This window comes from Dipodomys merriami, unplaced genomic scaffold (genome assembly GCF_024711535.1).
Source record: "Dipodomys merriami isolate MVZ:Mamm:240054 unplaced genomic scaffold, mDipMer1.0.p SCAF_3, whole genome shotgun sequence".
In the NCBI taxonomy this organism is placed as follows: Eukaryota; Metazoa; Chordata; class Mammalia; order Rodentia; family Heteromyidae; genus Dipodomys; species Dipodomys merriami.
The window spans coordinates 110,412,967-110,439,337 of NW_027204492.1; the positions used below are offsets into that span (position 1 = coordinate 110,412,967).

General features: G+C 38.4%; 1 protein-coding gene across 3 annotated transcripts in view; it reads right to left on the bottom strand.

Annotated features, from left to right (window-relative positions):
- Positions 1-26,371, bottom strand: part of Cdkl5 (cyclin dependent kinase like 5) — a 161,869-nt gene that overhangs the window by 17,131 nt on the left and 118,367 nt on the right. For all 3 annotated transcript variants that reach the window (XM_070040789.1, XM_070040787.1, XM_070040788.1), the window contains 6 exons: positions 21,043-21,123; positions 15,630-15,781; positions 8,331-9,297; positions 4,767-4,868; positions 4,128-4,233; positions 720-843 (listed from right to left, as the gene is read on the bottom strand). In XM_070040789.1, the coding sequence (XP_069896890.1) occupies positions 720-843; positions 4,128-4,233; positions 4,767-4,868; positions 8,331-9,297; positions 15,630-15,781; positions 21,043-21,123 (1,532 nt within the window). The remainder of the gene's footprint in view (positions 1-719; positions 844-4,127; positions 4,234-4,766; positions 4,869-8,330; positions 9,298-15,629; positions 15,782-21,042; positions 21,124-26,371) is intronic.

Genomic DNA, 26,371 nt, shown 5'->3' on the forward strand with positions numbered 1-26,371 from the left:
CCGAGTTCAAGTCCCGGGACTGACAAAAAAAAAAAAAAAAGACTTAGCAGGTACTTATTTTTCCAGAAAAGTTTTTATTTTCTTTTTTTCTTATTTTTTTTAATTGTCAGTTGTGGGGCTTGAACTCTGGGCCTGGGCCCTCTCCATCAGCTGTTTATCCCTCAAGGTGGGTACTCTACCGCTTGAGCCACAGCACTACTTCTGGTTTTCTGGTGGTTTATTGGAGATAAGAGGCTCACAGACTTTCCTGCCCAGACTGGCTTTGAACCACGATCTTCAGATCTCAGCCTCCTGAGTAGCTAGGATTATAGGCGTGAGCCACCGGCACCCAGCTTATTGTCTTTTATATGATACTGAATTGTTGAAACTTGAGAATTACAATACTGGGTTTTTTTGTTCTTTTTTGCTTTTTTGCTTATGTGGTGCTGAGGAATCGAACCCAGGGCCTCATGCATGCAAGGCAAGCACTCTACCACTGAGCCACCTTCCCAGCCCCAATATTGGGGTTTTAACTCAGGGCTTAGGCAGGCACTCTACCACTCCAACCATAAGTGTTGAAACTTGACAAAAAAAATCTTTACCAAAAAATGACAACAAGCATCTCAATAATTTCCCGAGAGAACATTAATAGGAGAAACAATGTTAAAAATTTACACAGAATTTCTCTGGATTCCTAAATTAACCATTAGAATAAAGAGGGATAAAAACCAAACACTCACCAGGGATCAAATCCTGGTTGTCTTTTCGAGTGATTGGTTCCAGAACTGCTCTCAGACGGTAAAGAAGAAACTCTTGTGGACACATTATTTTCATGAAAAGAATTGTCTGGTCGTGGAGATGGCACTGAATGAAGAAAAAGTAAGTTACTATTGTATATTTAGGTCAAAATAGTTATCAAATTATCCTACTGCATTATTCTATTGCATTGTTCTTTCAGAACAAACAAATAAAAATTCTTATTTGCCTCTCAAATAACTTGAGTTTTCTAAGAGTAGATTCATACCAGGGAATATTCATGCTTTGCAAACCTTACAATAGGAACCTGTAAAGCTCAGTTAACAGAAAGCAAGAAAGCTGAGAAATTGCAAAGCACTGTAGAATATTTTTAGTATGAATATCACAGTCTTCTCCCAACTGCTTCAATATTTTTGAACTTAAGGCTTTCTCATCATCGATCCAATTGTGTAGTATCTATTCTTAGTCTGAAATCATTCTTAACAATGTATACACTATGGTTTAAGTCTTGACACTTGGAAGGCAGTGTCATTCATGTACTTTTAACTAAATTACAAAGAAATTTATTTATTTATATAGAATATTTTTCTATACATTTTCAAGAGTGAACAGAAAAACAAACTATAATGTATGTAAGTATTCTTCTATTTTGGGAAAAAGGGTGGTTATTAACTTTTTCTGTCAATTTTTTAAACTTAAGTTATAAATTAAAACACACTATAAATTTCATCACAAAAGCAATATAAAGGTCATATATCAACCGACATCATTTCACTTGATTCTCAATCAGTAGGAATGGAAACAAAGTTCTTCTGGAAATATTTATCTTTTCAATAATACCACATTGAAATGAGAGATATCTCCAGGTGTTTCATTTAGTTGAACCTTTTCCTTCTGTTTCTGAACTTTTGTTTTTTGTTTTTTGGTTGGTCACAGGGTTTGAACTCAGGGCCTGGATGGGGCTTTTTTGCTCAAGGCTAGCAATCTACCACTTTAAGCCACTGCTCCACTTCCAGTTTTCTGGTGATTAATTAGAGATAAGAGTCTCACAACTTTCCTGCCTGGGATGGCTTGGAACCCTGATCCTCACATCTCAGCCTCCTGAGTAGCTAGGATTATAGGCATGAGCCACTGGCGCCTGGCTTATTTCTGAACTTTAAAAATTGAACATTTAAATTAAAATGCTCTACTGGCAAAATCCTAAAATGTATTACGAAGCAGACAAATGAAGCATTTCTTTGTTGTTAATGAATTTAATCCATTCACAATCAAAATAAAACTGCGTGCCTGGAGGCCAAATACTAACTTACTGACTTATAGCTCTACTAACATTTCATATTACAGAATTTTCTCTGGACATATAGAAACACTTCATCTATTGTACATTTTGGAAGTAAAATTCTCATTGGGAGAAAAAAAGGCTTTTGCTCATGTACAAAATAAAACTTAGCTTTTGTTTGAACTAAAAACTTAGCTCTGTAAGATTTTTTTCATTTGTTATTTTTAGTTTTCTTGATAATGGACATTCTAACTGGGGTAAGGTGGAATATCAATGCTGTTTTGATTTGCATTTTTTTATGGCCAGAGGTGTTGAACATTTCTTCAAGTATCTATTGACCATTCTCACTACTTCTTCTGAGAAATCTCTCTTTAAGTCTTTAGCCCATGTATTAATTGGGTAACTGTTTCTTTGAGAGTTTATTTTAAGGAGGTGTAATTTTTTGTTGTTGTTGTTGGTCGTGGGGCTTGAACTCTGGGCCTGAGCTCTTCAGCTCAAGGCACGCGCTCTACCACTTGAGCTACAACGCCACTTCCAGTTTTCTGGTGGTTTATTGGAGATAGGAGTCTCAATGTCTTTCCTGCCCGGGCTGGCTTTGAACTGTGATCCTCAGATCTCAGCCTCCTGAGTAGCTAGGAGTACAGGCGTGAGCCACCAGTGCCCGGCTAGGAGGTGTAATTTTATGAGCTATAAGTATATTTTAGATATAAGGCCTATGTCTAAAGCATAGCTAGTAAAACTTTTCCTCTTTCTCTGAGCTTTTGTGTTTTTCTTGCTTGCTGTGTCCTTTGATTTTTTTTTGTTTGTTGTTTGTTTTTGTGCTGTTCTTGGGGTTGAACTCAGGGACTGAGCACTGTCCCTGAGCTTTTTTGTACTCAAGGCTAACACTCTACCACTTGAGCCACAACTACACTTCTGGCTTTTTAGTGTTTAATTGGAGATAAGAATCTCACAGACTTTCTTGTCCAGGCTGGCTTGAAACTGTAACTAGGATTATAGGAGTATGCAACTGGTGCCTAGACAAAATATATTGCTAAGGCTTATTGCAAGTTCAATTAATAAATATTTGTGAAACTGTGCCACTCAGTGCTCTAGTTAAGAGAGGAAAAGATAAAGAATGGAACACAGGACTTTGCATGTACTAGGCGAGCACTCTTAACATGGAGCTACACTGGCAGCCCAAGAACTGGGAATCTGTGAGGGACTCACAAACTTGAAGAAAAAATGCACACTGAGAACCAGTTAAATATGGTCTATATTATTTCAGAGGCACTGACAAGGTACTCTGAGAGAAATAGAGGAAATACTTCATTTCTTCTGGGGTGAGCAGGGAAGATTTCATGCTGGAGAGGATCAAAGGACAAGGACACAAATAAGATGCACCAACAGGAAGAAATGAATATGTTTCAGGTCATTTTAGAGAGGCTTGTCTGGCTGGGTATCAGAAAGATAGGGCAGGGAGTTGGGTAGGGTACAGCTGGAGTGGATAGCAAGGGTCAGACTATGGACAATTGGAAATACCATCTTAAGTAATTCAGATTTTGCCCTGATATCACTGGAAAGCTACCAAGGGTCTCTCAACAAGAAGAAAGAAAGATATTGGTGTGGGGTGGTGGGGGATAATGGGTTGGTTGCCTTGCTTTGTTTTTTCTCACCAGTAACACCATTACCTTTGGCTGCCCTATAAAAACATTATATTTACAGATAATGTCTCTCTTCTGCTAAGAGAGTGAGGTCCATGACAGTGGAGATTTTTACATGCCTGTCCAAGATGTTCTAAGCCAAACATTATCAGGCACACATGTGACATTGGGAAGTATTTTATTTAATAAATAAATGTATGACCAATGGGCAGCTTCAGAATAATGATCCCAGGGACAATGGATGCCTTGAGAAATAAAGTAGGAAGCAATCCAAAGAGCCCAGGCATAGGCCAGGAGGGCCTGAAGATGGTAATAGGATCAGTGGCAGAGAGAAATGCTGGAAGGTGACAAAGCAGGCAAGAACACCATAGATCTGATATTTGTAAGGGAGTAAAAGTGGAGTCCAAGGCATGGGATGCAGATGCCTTCAGCAGCGAGAGGACGCTAGCGAATGAAAGAAGGTGGCTTACCTCTATAAAAGCTACCAACTCTCCTTGGGACAGGATCATTGTACAGATGTCTGTTTTCTTTGGGGGCTGTGCCATCATCAGAGTGTGGGTCATGATACACTCCACCCTAAGATAGGAAACAAGTTTGCAAAAGTTAAGCCATGGATTAATAATGATGCCACCTACAAAGTCTGAATCTTTACTCAGTGATATTTTTGAAAGAAAACTCAAAATGAGTTCATGAGGAAGACCTTACTTTACAAGCTAGTGTGACTTATTTGTGGGAGATTGGGGATGCATAAAGTTAAAAAGCTAGGCTGTACTCTCTCTCTCTCTGTTCTTTTCTTGCTCTGTCTGCTCTTTTCTAGCTCTTTCCTCTCTCTTTCCCAGCTCTCTCTCTAGCCCAAGCCCAGACTCTCTCTTTCTCTGTTCTTTTCTGCTCTCTCTCTGCTCTCTTGGTGCTCCTTTCTAGCTCTCTCTGCTTTCTCTCTGCTCTAGCTCTTTCCTCTCTCTTTCCCCTCTTTGCCAGCTCTCTCTCATTCCCAGCAGGTCTACTGAATAAACCTACCCCTTACCTGAAAAAAAAAAAGCTAGGCTGTAGTGATATTGAGCAAGTAATTCTTACAGACCATTTCATAATAAGCAATTCTGAATTCAGACCTCAGACTTCTGGCGAGTGTGGAATGAAGAAGTGCCTTCTCTAGAGGGTTCTTTAACAGAGGGTCTTGCCACAGTCATCTCCGGTGGGAGCTGTTCTCCAGGCTAGAAGTCAAATTTAAAAGGGTTGATGAGAGCATACTATTTCCAGAGATGAAAATCCTCATGTTCTCTACTTAATATAACTAGTACAATAGCTAGCCAACATTAAAAAAAAACTTGTCCTATAAATAAGTGAATTTCCTAATGAATGTAATATAAGTCAAACGTATTTCAAGAGATGGAGAGTGAAACTCTCATTGAAGTTAAAGCAAGGAAGAAATAAATTATTTCAAAAATAGTTCAATAAATTATTAAAAACAAAAAATTCAAATATCTAGACAGTCATGGTTTCTGAGCAGCATTCTGGTTGGAGGTTCTATCTAGCAGAATTTAAGATGAGTTTCCCTAAAAAGAACTGTGCAGAACCAAAATTGTTCTTGTGAGGATTTATACGACAGATGAAAATAAATGTTTCTTGAGTGCATTAAAGAATATTTTTCTTAAAATTGTAAATCCTACAACCTATGCACTTCAAATTCTCTTCTTTAATGCTCTTCAAGGTAGCAGTATTTTTGTTCCAAGTATTTCTTAGCCATAATTATGATGACGTGCATCTCCAGAGATGTTACTGCTACCTAGCTCTCTCAAGGAAGTGAGTCACAGCCCCAACACAACTTTCAATCCACAATGATGCCCAAGGGAGGAGAAATGGCACATTTTTCTATTCTTGGGGGGAAAAAAAGATGAAGGAAAATAATTATCAAGTCATTAGGGGGAGTTTGTTGTTTTGAGTATCTACGTATTACACAAGAAAGAGTTTTACCTAAAGTCTAGATGATATATAAAAAATGTTTTACTTAAAATTTAAAATGTCATTCTCTCCTCACTCCCCAGTGAATCCAGAGAATCCAGAGAATCAGGAATTCATCCAGTGAGGTACTTTCTTCAATTTCGTAATAAGGTCTCATTTGACTTTTACTACCTGTACTGTTTGTTCACAAAGACCTCCAGAAAAGTCTTTTAGAAAACAAATGACTTACATCTAACCAAAGCTCAGCAAAACTCCTCGTGTTTTTGAAGGGTCTGTAATACTATGTATGACAATATGCCCCATGATTCATTCACAGTTCTCTTACTACTAGTCTCTGGCTACCTTGGCACCTTTAAATGTGACATTGTGTGCCTGACATTGTAATTCTTGAGCTGAACTTCACTAACAGTTGGATCTGTGCTTAGCCCACAACAGTTGCTTATAATTAGCTAAGACCATCATTGTTTACACACATCCTCTTTTTGAATTCTCAGAGCAAGTCATTTTTCCTTTTTCTAAATGACACTGCTTTTTGAATTTTTACTTCTCTCTATCACACTATGATTAATGCTACACATTACCTGATTTTGCCCTCTATCTTATATGAGCAGCTACCAGGTCCCAGAGATCTTTGTAGACTCTCGATGTTCTTTTCTCTCTACAGTGAGTCTTCAGGGCCTCCTTTGATCTTTCCTGACTCTATTTCTGACCTCTGCAGATACTTAACTATTGCCCTTTCTGGTGTCTCTCCTCACTACCAGGCCACCACTTTTCCAGTCTCTTATGGGACACCTGGGCGGATCTGGAAACTAAAAAAATCCCAGCTTTCTCCATGTTAAACTAGTTGGGTAAACTTGAGCAACTCACCCTCCTTCTCTGAGCTTCAACATGATCATCTGTGAGATGAAAAGGTTAAAATTCAGGAGCTTAAAAAAAATCCCTTCTTCTACCAGGAAAAGGAATTCCAAGAAAAGAAACTCTGAAGGTTTTTTTTCTACACTTAACACTGCAGCTCACAAGTTCTATTGCTCCTACTTTTGAGCAGTCCTTGAGATCCATCGTTTTCCCACTGGTACTCAGTCTGGAACACATTCTCCTGACCTCATGCATGGATTAATGCAAAAGCCACTCCAACTCTTGGAACTTTCAGTCCAACAACATGGAACCTGTTGCAATCCTGGAAGATACCATGCTCTGTCAAGTCTATATTACTTTCCTTTTTCTTGGAATGTTCTTTCCTTCTTTCCTTTCAAGCCACTTTCTGACTGGTGCTATCACTTTCCTTCCCAAGTGAAATCCCTACCCACTTGGAAGTCCCTGCTTAGATGCCATCTCCTCTGTGAGTCTCCCACAATGCCTAGTCTGGACGGGCATTGTTCCTGCTCCCTTTGGCATACCTGCACACCTCTGCATAGCTGCAGGAATATGGCCTCATGATATCATAGTGACTGATCTGTTGGCAAGTGTCCCTAGCCAATTTCCTCCAAGGGGAATGGGATTCTGTCTCTCTAATGACACCTAGCTCAGGATATGCCTGAACACAGCTTCACTCTTTAGCCACATAGTGCTTGTCTACATACCCTTTTCCAGAACAAAACCTCCAGCTGCTCCTGAAGCCATTTCTCACTATTTCTGCTCACCATGATCACTCCCTGTTTTCAACGCCTATTTACAGCCAGTGCCCTATGAGTATAGGTCTTGATTATTTCATTGCTGTCATTTATAACTTACTCTCTGACAGAAACTAAGTTACTCAGGGACTGGAACCAACCTTATCTCAGCCTGTCCCATGTGCCTAAGAATACTCAATGGAGAAGGTACTCACTGTCTAAATAATAGCATCATCACTACAAATGCAGCAGCAAAAACTAAAACATTAGACCCTTGCTCAGTGCCATACACTGGTCACTGGGTTTTATACATGAAATCATGAAAATATGATCTAAGAATGCTATTTCTTCTCAGTAGTAGTCAATAAGATGAAGTATTATTCTAAAAACATAGCCTGAAGACTTCCAAGTAACCCCATATGCTCAAAATCAACATTTTGTCTGGCCTGAAGGTAAATTTACCTATAGTCCCCATAAATCAAAAACCATTCAATTCAGTTAAGATACTGAGGAATGTAGTTGAGAGAGATTAGAGAAGATGCCAGTAAATTCACTCTAACTGTTGAGAAACCATATAGCTGATAACTTCCATAATAAATCAGAATAGAACACTCTCAACAAAATATGCCCCAAAAGAATCCTTAAGAAGCAACTGGGTACAGTGGCTTATGCCAGTAATACCAGTTATGATTAGAGGGCAGGACAGGCAAAAAGTTAGCAAGACCCATCTCAGCCAATATGCCAGGAAAGGCAGAACATGTCTGTGGGTCCCACCTGAGGAGGGTAAGAGGATCCTAGTCCAGGTGGACCATAGGCAATAAAAACAAGGCCTTATGTAAATAATAACTTGAAGCCCAAGGGGCTAAAAGTATGAGTTATATAGTAGAATGACTGCCTAGCAAGCACAAGGCCTTGAGTGCAAATCCTAGTATTACCAAATTGTTTTTTTAAAAAACAAACAGCTTATATTGTTTCTTCTTGTTCACTCTATGAAGGAGAGCATGACCTATTACAGTAGGGAAAATTGCAATGACCCCATAAACACCCCCCTGTACCACCTTCCCAAGAGGAGCCATTAGATTGGGTCAAGGGGCTAAGCTATACCTGGGGTGATAAAAGTTGCAGGCTGTTGGCTCTGGCTGCCATCCCTTGCCCTATGCTCAAGCTTCCATCCAAGCCTTTGGCTCTCACTTTGTCCCGGGTCACATACATGGAATGTCTGTGAGGACGCTGCTGAGAGGAAAAGGGGCTGGTGTAGCCCAGCCCATAAGAAAACGATTCATGAGGTGTGGACAGTGAATGGGAATGGCTGCTGTCCATGTGTTCTGGCAGCTTCAACTCCTCCATGGTTTTTGAGTGCCTAGTGGTGGTTCGGCGGGAGTCCAGAGTGCCGTCGTTTCGATTATTTCTCCCCAAAGGGCTGAGCAAAGTTCTAGTGTCACTATGTCTGGTTGGGGTAGGGCTAGTGGGAGAGTTCAAGTCCAAGCAGCTGGATGGGAAGTACCTACTAGAATTAGTCTCTGGGATTTGAGCCCTGGTTTCAGAAAGGTTGCTCACAGACTTAGAGTCGCTCAATGCCCCATGGCTTTTGGCCTTGGTCCTGTAGGAGGGACTCCGAGACGACTGGGGAATGGTGTCAATATAGCTGTGCCGAGTCTGCTTCTCACTAGGCTGTAGCGTCCCAGCTTTGCTCTGAGAGCTTTCCATGAATGAGTGTCGGGTCTGTTGAGATCTGCTGCTGGACTTGAGGTACTTTGTGCCTGGACCTTCCGAGGGCTTTGAGTCCATGTTAAAATCAAACTCTGTTTTGGACTTGGCTTCTTTTGGGCTGAGAAGGTGAGGCATGTTGTTGTTGGTGAGATCTTTGCTGGTAGACCCAGGCTGGGTGCCTGCTTGGTAGGTTTTGGTGTGCATTGGACTAAGTGTAGCTCCAGCAAGGTTTCCATTCAGGAAGCTTTCATTGGCAGGAAGGCCTTCATCAGCTCGTGGCAGACCCACACTTAGGTTCTGAATGTCCTTGCTGTTGGATCTGTGGTGAGACTGTAAAGCAGCACCTTTGCTGGCTTGGGTTCTATGTTAAAAAAAAAAAAGGATGAGATTACTAAAGAATGCAGGCTGAAAAGAAAAAACAACACATGAAGAGTTCACAGAAAAAAAATAAATGAAAACAAAAGTTTCCCTCAATAGTAGGCACAAAGAAAAAGAGAATACATACTTAACACACTTCAGTGACTAAAAGGATTAACTATCTTAAATGTGTGACAGCCAATAACAAGGAACCTATTAGTCCCAACTACTCAGGATGCTGAGATGCAAGAATCTTGATTTGAAGCTAGACTGGGTAGAAAAGTCCATGAGACTATCTACAATTAACAAAACAATAACAACAAACATGGGACTGGAGGTATGATTCAAGTGGTAAAGCACCATCCATGAATGAAAAAGCTGAGCAAGGGCACAAAGCCCTGAGTTCAAGCCCCAGGAACACACCTACACAGACACACATGTACATATATGCACATGTATGCTCATGTGTATACATGCACACATGTATACATGCACACATATGTATACAAACAACACAAAGTTTCTCAGATTAAGTTGCTATGTATTTAAATGCATGGCTTAACTTGCTATTAACATAGTTTCTAACTGATAATCTAGTAAAATATAGTTCACTTCTGTGACTGTCCCAGAATATCTGCTAAAAAGAAGAGAGCTGATGTTCAAGAGGTGTGGTTCAAGGGATATTGAATTTGCCTAGAAAATTTGAGGCCTTAAGTTCAAACCCCAGGACCACCAAAAAAGAAGAGCTTCTGCTACACACACATACACCAATGAATCTTTTGTCTTTAGCCTATATAGTTAAGGAATGAGAATTTTAGTGATGTATTCATTAAAAAATACGACACTTGCTAGGCATGGGTGGCTCATGCCTGTAATCCGAGCTACTCAAGACTGCTAAAATTTGAGGATCATAGTTCAAAGGCAGTTGGGGCAGGAAAGTCCATGAGACTCTTATCTCCAATAAACTCAAAAAAGCCAGAAGTGGCACTGTGGCTCAAGTGTTAGCGTGCTAGCCTTGAGCACAGAGAGGCTCAGGGATAGCACCCAGGCCCTGACTTCAAGCCCCAGGACTGGCAAAACAAACAAACAAACAAAAAAAACCACCCAACACTTTAAAACAAATATAAACTGTGTGGTAAGACTTGTTGGAAAACATAATGATCTACGTTTCTGTTTTGGAGGCAATTGAGGATCTTCAAATATATGCTTGTACACTAATCAGGAATGTGTCACTACCTTTCAGGTACCTCTGTGCACACCAAAGAAAAAAATGTCAGGCTTATGAAAGTGATAATTGCTTTACAAAAGACACAATTTGTTCTCTTCTTCTTTTTTTTTTTGGTCATGGGGCTTGAACTCTGCCTGGGCGCTGTCCCTCAGCTCTTCAGCTCAAGGCGAGTGTTCTGTCACTTGAGCCACAGTGCCACTTCTGGTTTACTGGTGGTTAATTGGAGAGAAGAGTCTTAGGGACTTTCCTGCCTGGGCTGGCTTTGAACCACAATCTTCAGATCTCAGCCTCCTGAGTAGCTAGGATTACAGGCATGAGCCACCAGTGCCTGGCTTGTTCTCTTATTTCAAACTTTATTATTCCAAATGGACTGAGTATTCTTTAGGACTCAAAGCTTCATTTCCTACCTAGTTTAATTCACAGCTATTAATCCAAAGGAAAACCTTGCTCTTTATTTTAAAGTTGAAACTGACATCATAACAAAGTCTGCTTTTCTTTTCTTTTCTTTTTTCTTTTGGGTCTGGTCATGGGGCCTGAACTCTGGGCCTGGGCACTGTCCCTCAGCTCTTCAGCTCAAGGCTAGCACTCTACCACTTAAGCCACAGTGCCACTTCCGGCTTTTTTTCCCCTGCTTATATGGTGCTGAGGAATCGAACCCAGGGCCTCATGCATGCAAGGCAAGCGCTCTACCACTGAGCCACCTTCCCGAGCCCCAAAGTCTGTTTTCCTACTGTAACTAAAGGACTTAATTGTGTCTTAGAATACGCTAGGATGCTTGAAAATTAACATTTAATAATCCCATTATACTATATGCTCAGAAAATTTTGTAAATATTACTATTGCTAAAGATGATTTGATTTTGAAAAGTTTTATTCCATTATACACTACATGGAAGAAAAGTCTCCTCTTTCTCATGAATAATTGTAGTCCATGAAACTATGCCTTCTCATCTTCCCTGGGACACCGTACATGCTCAGCCATAAAATATAAGAGCTGCTTTCCTATTGGACCATTCAGATAGTAATCTTGCAAGAAATCTGCAAGAAATTTTGTTTTGTTAAAACAAAAACACCCAACGGATATTAAGCAAGCCCGCAACACCACAGAAAGCTTTATACCATAAATGCACTCCTTATCTTTCCCAGTTAGGTAACAAGAATTGCAATATTAAATATGAACTTAAGTTTGAGCTAACTTAATTTTTGAGCTAAATTTAGCAGATCCCAGATCTAGAAAGACATTACAAAAAAAAGGAAAGCTGAATTTCACTTTATGTAGATGGTATACTGAATCTATCTTCAGATTAATAAAGAACATTGTCAGCATCCTAAAGGTATCAGGCTTTAAAACCTTTAAAATGGTCAACTTACATCTTTGAAACTAAACTATCTCAGAACAATGCTTCAAAGACTCAACAATGATAGGCCATTTCATGTACAAATAGATCTCACTAAGCATGTTCATTTCATTCCACTAGTGCTATTCCCAATCCATTCTCTATGCCCAGGGTCCCAATGTGGGAGAATGTGGCCCCTTGGCAGGGGCTGAACAAGGGAGGACATTGCAAGACAAGAAGAAACAAAGGCTGGAAGTCTCTGCTCCTTCCTTGCATCAGCAATCTGAGTGTGATCCCTTCAAATGACAGCTTGCATGGGGTGGCTCCTAATGTCTAGCTCCAGCTCTATCTGGGCCCTTTGAATGCTATTTTCCCCCCTTTCTCTTTCAGATCTAGAGATAGTACTGGAAGAGAGGTAATATATGCAGATATTGGGAAATGCCTAAAGCTTAAAAGAGAACCAGAAGGGGATAGAGAACAGTGAAGACAACTGCCAGAGCTTCTGAAATCTTAGAATCTGTGCTATTGATGTTATGCACAGGCCTATACATATTCATGGCAATGTAAACTACAATTTCTAATATAAAAAGAGAAGCTGTAAAGTTAAGGTAGGAACATTTTTCAAAATTTTAGGTTTTTCCATAGATGTGTGAAGAGGCAAAATCACTATTCTGAGTATTTCTGCCTCAGGATTAATTGGAAGCCACTGAACTTTGTACATATAATAATTCCTATATAGAAAGGGTATCATACTATCTTCAAATTGTAGCTCTCCCAAAGCATAACAATAAAGAACAGTTTTGATATTTCCATAGGTCTCGGACACACAATTATAAAGAAGCTGTGTTAAAATGAAAACCACTGGAGATTTTACATATAAATTACTCTTAAATGGTTGGCAAGATATATAATGGATGGATAGTCAATACACTAACTTAAACTTTAAAAGGAAAGATTAGAGGCCCAAAGCTACATTTGTAGGGAAAGGCTGGTATAGCAGGACTGGTGAGAGTACAGTGTAGGCAGCTGAAGCATCATCATGCCATGCCCAGAGTGACAGGAATTTCAGAAGAGCCTGGAGCAACTTGCAGGAGGGTGAGTAATACCTAAGTCCACTGCCTCCTACAGAGAAAAGAATTTGAAAGACGGTGACATTGTGTCTCCAGGCACAGGGCAGGGGGTGCCTATAGTGGAAAACAATGGATATAGTGCTGTGAGTAGATCTAAATGGTCCTGGGAGGGCCAAGAGAGCCACCGTTTGTGTTATAAACTATAGTTGATATCCTGACAAGAAGAGCTTCCATGGAGTAACTATAGACCATAGATAAGAGTTTGGGAGGAAAGCCCTCAAAATCTTGCAAGATAAGGTAAGATTCCTAAAAGAGAAACCGCTTGGTACTTTTTCTTTAATATATTTAATACAGTGCTGAGAACTGAAAATCAGCTCTTCCAGAGATTTTTTTAAAAAAATTATTTATAATTTCTATTGTTATCTACTACAAAAGAGGCTGGAGGAATACTCAAAGATCCATACAAATCATCTCCTTTGTACTTCCTGAAAATACAACCATATATCCTCATTAAGAGATTATCCTAAAGAGACTTCCCAAAGGACAGCTTTGTGTCTTTGTGTCCCTGCTGGTTAACTGCAAGAACTCTCTCAAGGGAATCATTATAAGAAAAAACACAGGTCACATTTCATGATATGGATTATATCACTGGCTACAGAACAAATTTATCATCTACCATACTTTGTATCATTAAGGTAATTTTCTTTGTAAACATAAAATAGAAGAGCCAAATGCCATCTCAGGTAGAGGGGAGACCAAAGAATCTGAACTGAGAATGACTCCAGAGAAGCCACAGGAATCTGAACCAGCCAAATGCAAAGGAGTAGCCAAATAGTAGTAAACTCTCATGGAAACAAACAACAAATAAACCAGCTAAGGATGATCTGAAAGATGTGAAGGGAAACAATAACTAAAACCAGTAATTTTAAAGAATAAACAGCTCTGAACCACAATCAAATTTTCACAGCTAAGCAGAGCTAATAAAGAACCAATGATTATCACGAATTTAGGCCTAAATTGTACCAGGCTGTGAGTTTTCAGAATTCAAATCTATTAGAAACAATGTTCTATATAGAGGAAAAAATGGGGGGAGATTTAAATTTTCTTTTGCCAGTCCTGGGACTTGAACTCAGGCTTGGGCACTGTCCCTGAGCTTCTTTTGCTCAAGGTTAGCACTCTACCACTTGGGCCACAGCACCACTTCCGGCTTTTTCTGTGTATGTGGTACTAAGGAATCAAACCCAGGGCTTCATGCATGCTAGGCAAGCACTCTACCACTAAGCCTACACTCCCAGACCAAGATTTAAATTTTGCTTCATATTAAGAATCACTGTTTTCTATTTGTCTTCTTAAACTAGATAAAAAGAAACTATTTCTATTTCCCATATCTAAAAATCTCAGATGCTAGACCAGTCCTTGGGCGATGAAGGAAGATGACAAGGTTGTACCTATAAAATTGACTTACTGCAAATGAAGCCAAAATAATTAAAGAATGGGGTTGGGAATGTGGCTTAGTGGTAGAGTGCTTGCTTAATATGCATGAAGCCCTAGGTTCAGTTTCTCAGTACCACATACACAGAAAAAGCCAGAAGTGGCACTGTGGCTCAAGTGGTAGTTGCTTGCCTTGAGCAAAAGGAGCTCAGGGACAGTGCCCAGGCCCTGAGTTCAAGCCCCAGGACTGGCAAAAATGTCAGGTGTGTGTGTGTGTGTGTGTGTGTGCAAAAATGTCAGGGGTGTGTGTGTGTGTGTGTGAGATACGTGTGTGTGTGTGCAAAAATGTCAGGGGTGTGTGTGTGTGTGTGTGAGATACATTTTACCAAGACTGTGGAAAATAGGGAAGCACTGCTTTTAAGCATTGACCTTACAATTAACATATTCTTATTTTTATGTAAAATTAATTTCTCAACTGAATGATGAAAAGGCAAGAACAATGAACACACAAGGTCCTTCTCAAAGCTAGATACAGTGGTTCACATATAGCATCTCAGCTACTCATGAGGCTGAGATTGGGAGGATTACAGTTTGAGGCCATGCTGAGCAAAAAAAAAAAACCTTACCAGACCCCATTGCAGGAGAAAAATTGGTATAGTAGTACATGCCTGTTACCCCAGTTATAGAGGGAAAATGTAAATAGGAGTGTCATAGTTTAGGCCAGCCCCAGTAAAAAGCAGGACCCTATCTCAAAAATAACCAGAGCAAAAAGGGCTGAAGGTATGTCTTTATGAGTAGAGCACTTGCCTAGCAATTGTTAAGACCATGAGTTAAAATGCCAGCACCTCCAAAATAAAAGTGACCCTTGTAAAGACCTGGCTCATTTGGTTCAGTTGCAAAGACTGTCTCATCCACAGTTTTGTCATCTTTTTCTTCCAGGATTCCCTTTGTCCCCGTTTATCCCTCATCCTCCAAACATTACTCCTGGGTGCCATTTATGCAGAACCTGCTATCTCGCTAATTCAATGCTACCTTTCCAAGGGAATATATAGGTTTCCATAATACACTTGTTAAAGATATGAAAGTCTTTAAGACCCACACAATTCTTTAATTATAGTTCTGAATCATGTAATAAGCATAAGGAAGATATTTTTGAATTAAAGAGGGCTTTCCTTCTTTTTTTTTCTAATTGCATAATTTTAGCATCCACCTCTTCCACCTACTTGTAAGACCAATAGTACATCTGTATTTCCTTAAAAGGGAATATTTACCTATTAGACAATGTGCTGCTTTCCACGTGATAAGGTTTCCTTTTTGTTGACCTTGAAGGGGAACGATCCAAAAGTCTCTGGGTTTGAAATGTAGGGTGATTCAAACACTGTTCTGTCAAGTATCTGTCAGCTGGATCCAACTTCAGTAAATTCTTAGGAAATAAAAGTTTAGAAATGGAAAGGACTTAAAATGTCAAATTTAAACTCTGGGGAAAAATTCATTTTTGTTTCATAGAAAAGAAATACATGGTTAATGCAGAATATCTAGCCAACACAGTTCAGGGAGAAAAAGACTAAATCACCTTCTACTATAAAATCTAGGTAATATTATACATGTAAGTTTTATATTCTGTACTTTTTACTTATCAAAACATTTTTTGTAGCTGGATGCTGACGGCTGTAATCCTAGTTACTCAGGAGGCAAGATCTGAGGATCACGATTTGAAGCCAGCAGGAAGTCCATGAGACTCATATCTCTAATAAACTACTCAGAAAAAGCTGAAAGTACCAATGTACTCGAGTGGTAGAGCACTAGCCTTGAGCAAAAGAAGCTCAGGGATGGTACTCAGGACTGGAAAAAAAAGTAAAATACTTTAAATATCTTTTAAATAAGTATATATGCATTTTTCATCTTTCCTCTGTCCCCTAGATATCAGTAATTTTCTCTGAGGGCAGCTCAGGTGACCAGTTTCTTGTGCAAATTTCTGCAGGTATATTCTACACATATATCTCTAATTGATCTTTTAATTTTACCCAATGTGTACACTTTCCACTTGACATACAATTGTGTGTGTGTGTGTGTGTGTGTGTGTGTGTGTGTGCGCGCGCGCGCGCTGATACTAAGGCTTTAACTCAGTCTCAACATAACACCTGGCTTTCTTGCTCACTTGAGACATGCTTCCAGTATGGTATTTTGCTAGTTAATTGGAGACTTGCAAACTTCTTTGCCCACGCTGACTTCAAACTGCGACTTCCAGGTATCAGCCTCTCCAGCAGTTAGTATTATAGGCATGAGCCACGGGCATCTGGCTTGACATTCAATCTTAAGAGATCGTTCCATATTAATTCCACGAATGTCCTTTAGTTTGTTCTTAGCAATTCCCAAATGACAAACACTCAGGTTGTTTCCCTTTTAATGAACAATATGGCAACATATAATTTTACAACATTTTTGTTTTTATTTTGTTTTGTGATAGCCTTCTGCATGCTAGCTGGTGTGTTCTAACAGCATGCTACATCTCCAGCTCTTACATGTACATAGAAGTTTATGGTATGGATATATCATGATTTGTTTAGAGAGCATCCTACTGTTGGACATTTAGGTGGCAGCCACTTTCCACTATTATAATTAATGCCGTGACAAACACCTGAAATCTTCCCTAGGATAAATTCCTAAAGATGGAACTGCTAGGTATGGAAACTCTTAATGATTCTTTTTTGTGTGTTGCCAAATGACAGCCTAGGAAGAGTATACTCCTCTAAGCAATTTCTTGGTAACTTCACTAACAACAGGCTCGCTCATTCTTTTTAGTTGTTGTAAGATGAACATTTTTCCATGTTTATTGATTACTTATGTTTTCTTATTTTTCTATTTCTGTATCTATTTAGTTATTTGTAAAGGTTCTTTATCAAAGCACTAAACCTTTGTTTTAGGTTGCATACATTAGATTCTTTACAACTAAGATGTTTTCTTCCAATATTATTATTTAACTTAGTGAGCTGTCACACTTTTAATAGGTAAATCATAATTGTGACTGACTTACTCATACATGAAGCAAATACCTAACAAATCTATGTAGCCTACATGAAGCAAATACCTAACAAATCTATGTAGCCTAATACAGCAAAATGAAACCTATATAGACTAATACAACCTAAAGGGGAAATTTAATATGCACCTAAACTTGACCTCGAAATGACCATAATTTTCCCCTAGACATATAAAATCTCAGGATTCACAAATCCAGCTCTAGCTTACTTTTGGTTTTGTGCATAATTAATCTCTTTGCGGCTATTAAAATAAGAGCAAATTTGCTCCCAAATCAGCCAGATTTCAATCTCAGACAACCACCTTCGATCTAGTACCATAGAAAATTTGAATTTTGATACTACAATAATACTAAATACTTCTGGCCAAAAGATATTATTAAAACCCAAGCCACTAATTACATGCAAATATATTTATAACAATATTGATTCAAACACATCTCTGAAATTATCTCAGTCATTTCTTCTTCCTTATTATAGAACCGAAACTTTGGGAGCATATAAAATGATTTTGAACCAGCAGTTCAGATAGTTACCATAAAAAAGTATGAACTATAAGTTACTAGGTAAAAACAAAGGAGTCTGGGCAAGGAGGTGCATGGCTGTGATCCCAGCACTTGGTAAACAATATAGGACTCTGTCTCAAAAAGAAACCCACAATCAAGCAAATAAAAACCAAAAATGGAAAATCAGTCTTTAAGCAATCTTTTAAATTCAAAGATTTATTTTTTTTTCTACACATGGCAATTCAGAAGCCAAAGATCTATGAGCTTTAGAATTATTTAGGGCTTGAGGTGGGGTGCAAGTGGGAGAATACTTGACTTGCAAGTACAAGACCCAGAGTTTAAACCCCCGTACTATAAAAATTATAAACTATTACTTTATTTGATATCAAGGAAAAATTACTGTATCCAAAAAACTGTATTTATATGTATGAATATAGATATTAATTCCAAATTACTTAAAAGGATGAGGTCTTTATGAGGAAAGTATGAAATCTGTCCAGTTAATAGATTTAAATTCAGTATGTAGGGAAACATCCTCATCATCATATTTTTAAACTAAATCAGAGCTAATATAATTACTGTAGCTATTCTCTATATTGCTAAGCACATGAATTAATTTTGATTATTTACATTCCCATTAAAATGGAAAATATAGACAGATTCGAGATGAACATTTTAGTTATTTAATATATGTGGACATAATTACCAACACAGCTTTATAGAATGTCAAAGAGATTGTTTCTTTATGAAAGAATAATTGATGTTTTCACTTATAATTTATTTGTTTTTGTTTTGAGACGGTCTTGCTATGTAGCTCAGACTGGCCTCCAACAGGAGAACATCCAGCTTCAGCCTCTCAAGTCCTGGCATTACTGATGTGTGATACCAGGTTCAGTTATAATGTGTACCAATATGCCTATTATTTTTCTGTGGTGTGTGTGTGTGTGTGTGCAATTCAGAACTTCACACTTGTTAGGGTTCTAAAACTTCTTGACCCACGTCCCCATTCCTTTTGCCTTTTAGTTTGATTTACTGATAGGGAGGGTATCATGTTTTGACCTGGACTAGCCTCAGACTACAATCCTATCTGTGAATCTTTAGTAACTGGGATTACAGACATGTGCCACTATATCTGTTGGTTTTTTTTTTTTTTGAGGTAGGATCTGGCTAACTTTTTGCCCTCTGGCCTCAAATGGAGATCCTCCTACCTCTGCCTTTCAAGTAGTTGAGATTACAAGTGTGAGCCACCACACACAGCCTTATAATTGGTGTTTTTCATTATTAAAATTCATTTTCAAAAACAAGAGAGTCAAAAGGAATGACCCTATGTATATAACATTTAACAATAACAAGGCAATATTCATCAGTGACAGACATCAGCATTATGACTTCTGAGGCAGTGTAGAATAGAGGTATATAGCCTAAGCAGGATCATAATTTCATGTTTCTTGGCTTTTGTGTTATTTTAGTTAGAAAGAACTAAATGTTTGAGATTCCTGGGGTATTAATAATTTTCTGTCTCAAAATAGGTAACAGGCTATAATTACATTGTAAAAACTAAATGTGATATATATATATATAACTTGAACACTTTCTGAATATACATTTCAAAAAATATTTACTATTAGAAATTTGACTGTAAGCATGTTAAATAAATAGGAATTAGAATGTTTTACTCTCAAACTGGTAGTAGTGAATAAAGATTCAGGGTACTTTTTAACTTTTATCTGTGCTGGCATGTATTTAGTACTCAATTTTATTCAGGCACTATACTGATGACTGACAGTTACATTTAATAATTATATTCAAAAGTTTAATTATTTTTAACTAAAAAATACAAAAGGTAAGAAATATGAAATTGTATTTAATTCCATTTTCCTACCTTATTCTATTTACATCTTAAAAGTCACCAAACAACTAAGGCCAGATCAATAAGTATTGACTGTATGAAAGAATGTATTGACAAAACCCAAGTGATTTAAGTGATTACTTATACCTAATTAAACTGAAAGAGATTTGAAGGTTCTTTTTTGAAATTGTATTTCTCGATGTATGTTCGTTCAGAACATTGGTGCTTTCTTAAGAGTTTCATAAAATCAGTATTCAGTATTTAATTAAATTTGGGAACTGCTGAGACAGAAATACTTCTTTACTGTGAGATTTCTGAACGCCTCTGTATGTTAATGAATCTTGTGAATCTTTACTTAAGGTTATATGGTATGTGGCCTTTCCTAAAGGCCACACCTCCCTCCCCCACTTCTGCCCCCACGCCTGTTTACATTGTGTTCCCTTGAACACAGATTAATGTAGGTTAAAGCACAGCAAAGTTCTAAGAATGCAGCTTAGCAACTTCCAACTGTGCTAAATGTGTCTTTGAAGGCTATGTGCAATGTAGTCTCCACTGATTGTGATGGCTGACTGAAGGAATATAAAACAAAACTGATCCATTAACAAACCGTGCTTTTTGAAGACCTACTATCAAGCAACTAACACTTGTTTGAGCACTTGCTGAATGCAATGAAAGCTGGGGAAGTATGAAAAATAGTTCTCAAATAGCTAACTACCAGCTACTAGAAGATAAACATGAATAAAGAAATCTGAAGATGATTTTAATAGTCCAGAGCAGGCCTCTTCTAGAAAGAAGGGCTAGCATGAGGAACACTGAGGCCATAGTAGTGGTAGTGACCCTGATACATCTTAAGTGTCAGAAAGAGTCTTCTATTTGGGAAAGAAAACAGGTCAGAAAAAGAGAATTAGCTTCAAGGTTTCAACCTGTATAGGTTATCAGAAATCTTATAAATCATTTTGTAAAAATTATAGAATCTCTTTTCCTTCAATATTCACTTCTAAGATTTGTTTGAAAAACCTATACCTGTACAGCTCTTGAATGTCCACAGGTTGTGTTTTGTTTTTTTTTATTCTGCTCCTGTTAGGGAAATAATTTAGGAATCCCAAGTTCCTTGATAGATGGACTATGACAACACCAGATTCTGGTTACAATTGTAAATATGTCTTTTTACATGACATAGTTACCCCCCTTCCCCATTATTTACCACTATATGTCTACTAGCAGGCCATGGTCACATGTAGACAAAGAAAATCCATTAACTTTTGGTACAGACATCATCAACATCTCTTACCTTCATTAGGTCAAGTAATACACTATTTAAAATTCCAAGGTATCTTCTTTCCAATGACTGAGGATGGTTAACAGCAGGAAACTGTAAGGACAACATTAACAGCGATGTTAGCATTTGGGAAGGACATGCATGATCAAGTGAGCACTGCAAAAGTTATTGCTCCAGTGACAATCCAAACCAAATTCATATTTGTATATTACTTTTGGTATCTATGTATTTAAGTATGAATTAATAGGACTGGATGTTAAGTAACTTCTAGGAACTTGGAAGATAATATTAAGGCTTGTAAGATAAACTAAACTATAAAATATGATTTTGTATGTACACAGATTTATAGAATATTGTCTGCTTATACAATTCAGGTCTAAAACTATCTAGACGGAATTTGTCTACTTGTACTGACAACTTTGTGTGTGTGTGTGTGTGTGTGTGTGTGTGTGTGTGTGTGTGTGTGTGTGTATATGTGTGTGTATGCGGGTGTACATGCACGTGCATGCCAGTCCTGAGGCTTGAATACAGAGAGTGGATGTTGTCCCTGAGCTTTTTTTAACTTAAGGCTAGCATTCTACCATTTGAGCCACAGTTTTGCTTCTAGCTTTTTTAGTAGTTCATTTGGAGATTAAGCGTCTCACAGACTTTCCTGCCCAGGCTGCCTTTGAACTGTGATCCTAAGATCTCAGCCTCCTGAGTAGCTATGATTACTGGCACGAGCCAACAGCACCCAGCTTATACTGACAACTCTTAAGTGCTAACAGTAATTTGGGGCCTAAAAGAAAAGACATGATATGGTATCATGTAATATTTGTATTCCTTTTTCATAAGAACAAATAATACACTTCTAAAAATAGAGAAGTAAAAAAAGAAGAGGGCAGCAAGAGGCCCGAACCTGAAAAGTGACAAAAGTACAAATAGCATATTCAGACACATTTTTTTATTGCTCTTAATGTGCTCTTTAAGCAAACTATTTTCAAATTCCCACTTATTGTAGGCTGGAAAAAAGGGCAAATATAACCACCTAGATCAATAGTTTTTAAAAAACAAAATCAGAGGAAGGGTGAAGCTTATTTTGACATTTTATCCTTTCCTTTGCCAATTTACACGTGGAAGTATCTGAGCAGATATTGATGATACTGGGTAAGATGCTGGCAGAGTCCATTATTATGTACTCTCTTCTAAATGTGAGGGCCCATAGTATGTGTTTCCTTTAAACCAACATAAAAACAGTTCAAAGTACAGAAATCCCTCAACATGAGAAACAAGGACTAGTTTTGTAGTAAAATTCAAACAAAGTATTTAATTAAAGAATAATTATAATATTATCCCTGTGTGCTTGGTCAGGCAGCAGACACAGGATATAGTTAAGACTTAAACCCTGAACTTGGCAAATCTGAACATTCTACTGGAAGCTCAAAACAAAAAGTGAACAAAAGACAGGTATGGTAGGACATGCTTGTAATCACTTAGAAGGGAGAAGCAAGAGGATGTTGTCCTGGGCTACATAGCAAGTCACTGTCTTAAAAAACTGAAAATGATAAACAAGAGACCCACATGGTTTGTGACTATCTAAAGAAGTTGCAGGTAATATTTTAACTAGATTTGGAAAGAACATGAAAAGAAGGATAGCATCTTCCACACAATCAAAAACCCACAACTTATTTCTGAGGGAAGTGATGCTATTCAGGGCATTTCAGGCATTATTCTTACTTTAGAGATGAAGATGATGATCAGAAAGTTCAAATAACTGGTTCAAGGAAAGTTATATAATTAGTTATATAATTAAAAAGCAGAATAAGAGGATTTGCTCCTAGGCCCACTATCCAAGCCCATACTCTTTCTAATCTGAAGCACTTCTCCTAAGGCAGGTATAGAAGTTCCTTTTGATGTAAATGGAACATTAAATATCAGCCCCAAGTGAAAGAAAGACACCCGCCATGCTATGATAAAAGACCCTACACCAGTACACTTTAATTAGTACTTTAATTCTGTGATCTACCTTATACTAGTAGATATCCTCTCCTTTTCTTTCCCTAGAAATGACATTTAATTGAAAAGAAAATCCTGAAAGGCAAAAGTTAAGCTAATTTAGATTTTTAAAAGTTTAACAAATTCAGTTAAAATAGTACAATCACTCTCAGACTAAACTGTTTAGAAATATTATAATAAAAGGATCTCTGGATGCCAGTGGCTCATGTCTGTAAACCTAGCTACTTAGAAGATAGAGATAGGAGGATCTAGGTTCAAGGCCAGCTCTGGCAGGAAAGTCTGCTAGAGCCAATCTCTAAAAGAACCAGCAAAAAAAAGCAGGGCTAGAGGCATGCCTCAAGTGGTAGAGCTTCAGCAGAACAAATTCAAGACTTTGAATTCAAACTCCAGTATATAGTTGCAAAGAACTACTTAAAAGAGAATTAATGGGCAGTACAGACAAGATGTCAGCAGAATGTTATAGTTGCTCCAGAGAGGGATTTGCCTGTCTACTCGAAGGGTTTTATGGAGGAAGAAGACTGATTTGAGATAGATAGGAAATGCAGCACTACAGAAACTACGAGTTAAGGACTTGGCTGGAGGTTCCCGGTGGCACTCAAAAATAGAGAGGGTATAGGGAAGGCTAAGAACAAAGGATCTTTAATTTTACCCTAAGGAATTTAAACTTCAACAATCCTGTAGATGTTTTTAAGCAAAGAGGAGATAAAATGTATGATTTGAGAAATGTTAAGACAAGTGAAAAGAGAAAGTTCAAGGTATCGTTTCTGTATTTCAAGTAAATGTGACAAGGCAAAAGAAGCATGAGGGAGAGAGAGAAAGGAAATAAGCTTAGTTTGAGTGCTGATAGTAGACTGGTACTATTAATAACTCAGGTATTTAGTGAGTATCCACTAAATAAGCTAGTTTCTTTGTTCAACACAAGTGATGGAAAATGACAAACTGAAAACAGTCACCTTCCCCCTCCTGCCCCCCCGACAGCCATATCTTAGAACTGTCCTTCATGATAAATTATACAGGACTCTAGGCATTCACACATAGTGAGACTAAAGGAGGATACTCTCAGGGGCAGAATGCAAAGGCACAACGCCTATGTGGTTCTAATTATATAAAATAATATTTATCGAAATAAACTCCAGGAAATGGAAACAAAAAAGAAAAAGAAAAAGAACTGTCCTTGCTGCCAACTCCATTGAATTCTCTTTCCTCCTCTTTCCCCCTGAACAAACACATCTGGTGGTTTTGGAAGAAAGCCTGAGATCAAGGCCATGTCTGCTGCTGACGCCCCTAGTGGACACAGATGCTGTTGAAACCTTGAAACTCTACTCAAGAAAAGATTGGGTCCTGCCCACGTAATTGTAACTCCTCTGTACAGTATGTTCACAAATAAAATTAAATTAAATTAAAAGAAAAAAGAAAAGTTTGGGGGGGCGAGAGGGGGGAGTGATGGGAAGGAATAGGAAGGGGAAACAAAGGAGGAGGCAACAATGCTTGGTAAGAAATGTACTCCTTACCTTGCCTATGTAATTGTAACCCCTCTGTACGGTATGTTCACACACACACACACAAAAAGAACAAAAGCAAAAAAAGAAAAAGACTGTACTCCAACCCTGCCTTCTTCTTCTCACCTGGCTTCCATCTGCCCCACCTGACTTCATTTTTTCTGCCTAATATTTAAAGGAACCCTAGTTGAAAGGGGATGTGCCATTTCCCCTTCAGCCAGACTGAAGGACAAAGCCTGACTGAGACCAGGCTTTCCTCCTGAATAAAATCTGCGGGACTCTTGATGTTCGCCTTTCTGCTCTTTTTCTTTTCTCATAGAAAGTATAATGGTAACACAGATGATTTCTGTTCTTGGGGGCACTTCTATGCTACTGGTGGAGAATTAGACACTAATAATTAAAAAGTGCCATGTGCAGGTTGGCTCTTGCTTATAATCCTAGCTATAAAGCAGGCTGAGATCTACACAAGACTCCATGTCTGAAATAACCAGCAAAAAGTAGGGCTGGAGGAAAGGTCCATATTGTAGACTATCAGTTTAGCAAGTAAAACGAGGAAGCGCCAGGCCCTGAATTTAAGCTCCACTTTTGCCATAAAATGTGTTTGTTTCTCTCTTCCATCACTGTTTTTGATTTCTGAACCTCTGGTCTTGTATGTAAGCTTATCTGTTTTGGGAAGGTTAAGGAGGAACACAGAAATGGTGGGACAAAGGGTGAAAAAACAGCAGTTATACTCACTAGACACTATGTTGAAAATGAACTATACAACTTGTGTGGGGGAAGGGAGGTCAGGAGGGAAAAAGTAGGAGAAAATGAGGGAAGAGGTGACACAGTCTAAAAGAAATGTACTCATTACCTGACTTATATAACTGCAACCCTTCTATAGCACCTTTACAATAAAAATGTAAATAATAATCTATGTACATATGACCATATAAAATGATATTAAATGAGATGAATCCCAAGATAGGGACAAAACGTTTTTTTCTTTCTTGCTATTGCTTTAAAAGTATCTAAAATGTACTATGTAATTTTTTTGTTTCTCTTGTATGTTCTTCCCCCACGGTATAACCCCTGTTTTTATTGTATTTGATATTGGTACCCTGCATCTTGTATATATATCTTTCAAATTTGGGGAGGAGAAGGGAAATAACAAAATGCTGAAACAAGGATATAGGTTGATCCATTGTAACAATGAGATGTACAAGACACTATGTGGAAGAGGAACTTTACAACTTGGGGGGGAGGGAGACTTGGGGAGGTAGGGAGGGAAGGGATGATAGGGGAAAAACAAAGGAGGAGGTAACAATGCTCAACAGGAAATGTACTCATTACCTTACTCGTGTAACTGTAAACCCTCTGTACACTATTTTTACAATAAAAAAATTAAAAAAGGTTCCAACATAAATTTAACAAAATTCAAAAACAACAAAACCAAACAAAACAAGAAAGCCTGGTGCCAGTGGCTCACATCTGTAATCCTAGCTACTCAGGAGGCTGAGATCTGAGGATGGAGGTTTGAGGCCAGCCTGGGCAGGAAAGTCCGTAAGACTCTTACCTCCAATTAATTACAGAAAAAGCTGGAAGTGGAGCAGTGGCTCAAGTGGTAGAGTGCTATCCTTGAAAAGAAGAAGCTCAAAGATGGTACCCAAGCCCCGAGTTCAAGCCCCAGGACCAGCACAAAACAAGAACAACCACAAGGAAACAGATGAAATCATTCCATACTGTGGCAAGAAGTATAATGGGGGAAAAAAGCTATGTTAGAGAGGAGGAGGAAGTATGGAGCGTAGCTAGAGAGAGGAGACATTTCTTTTTGGTTGGTCGTGGGGCTTGAACTCTGGGCCTGGGCG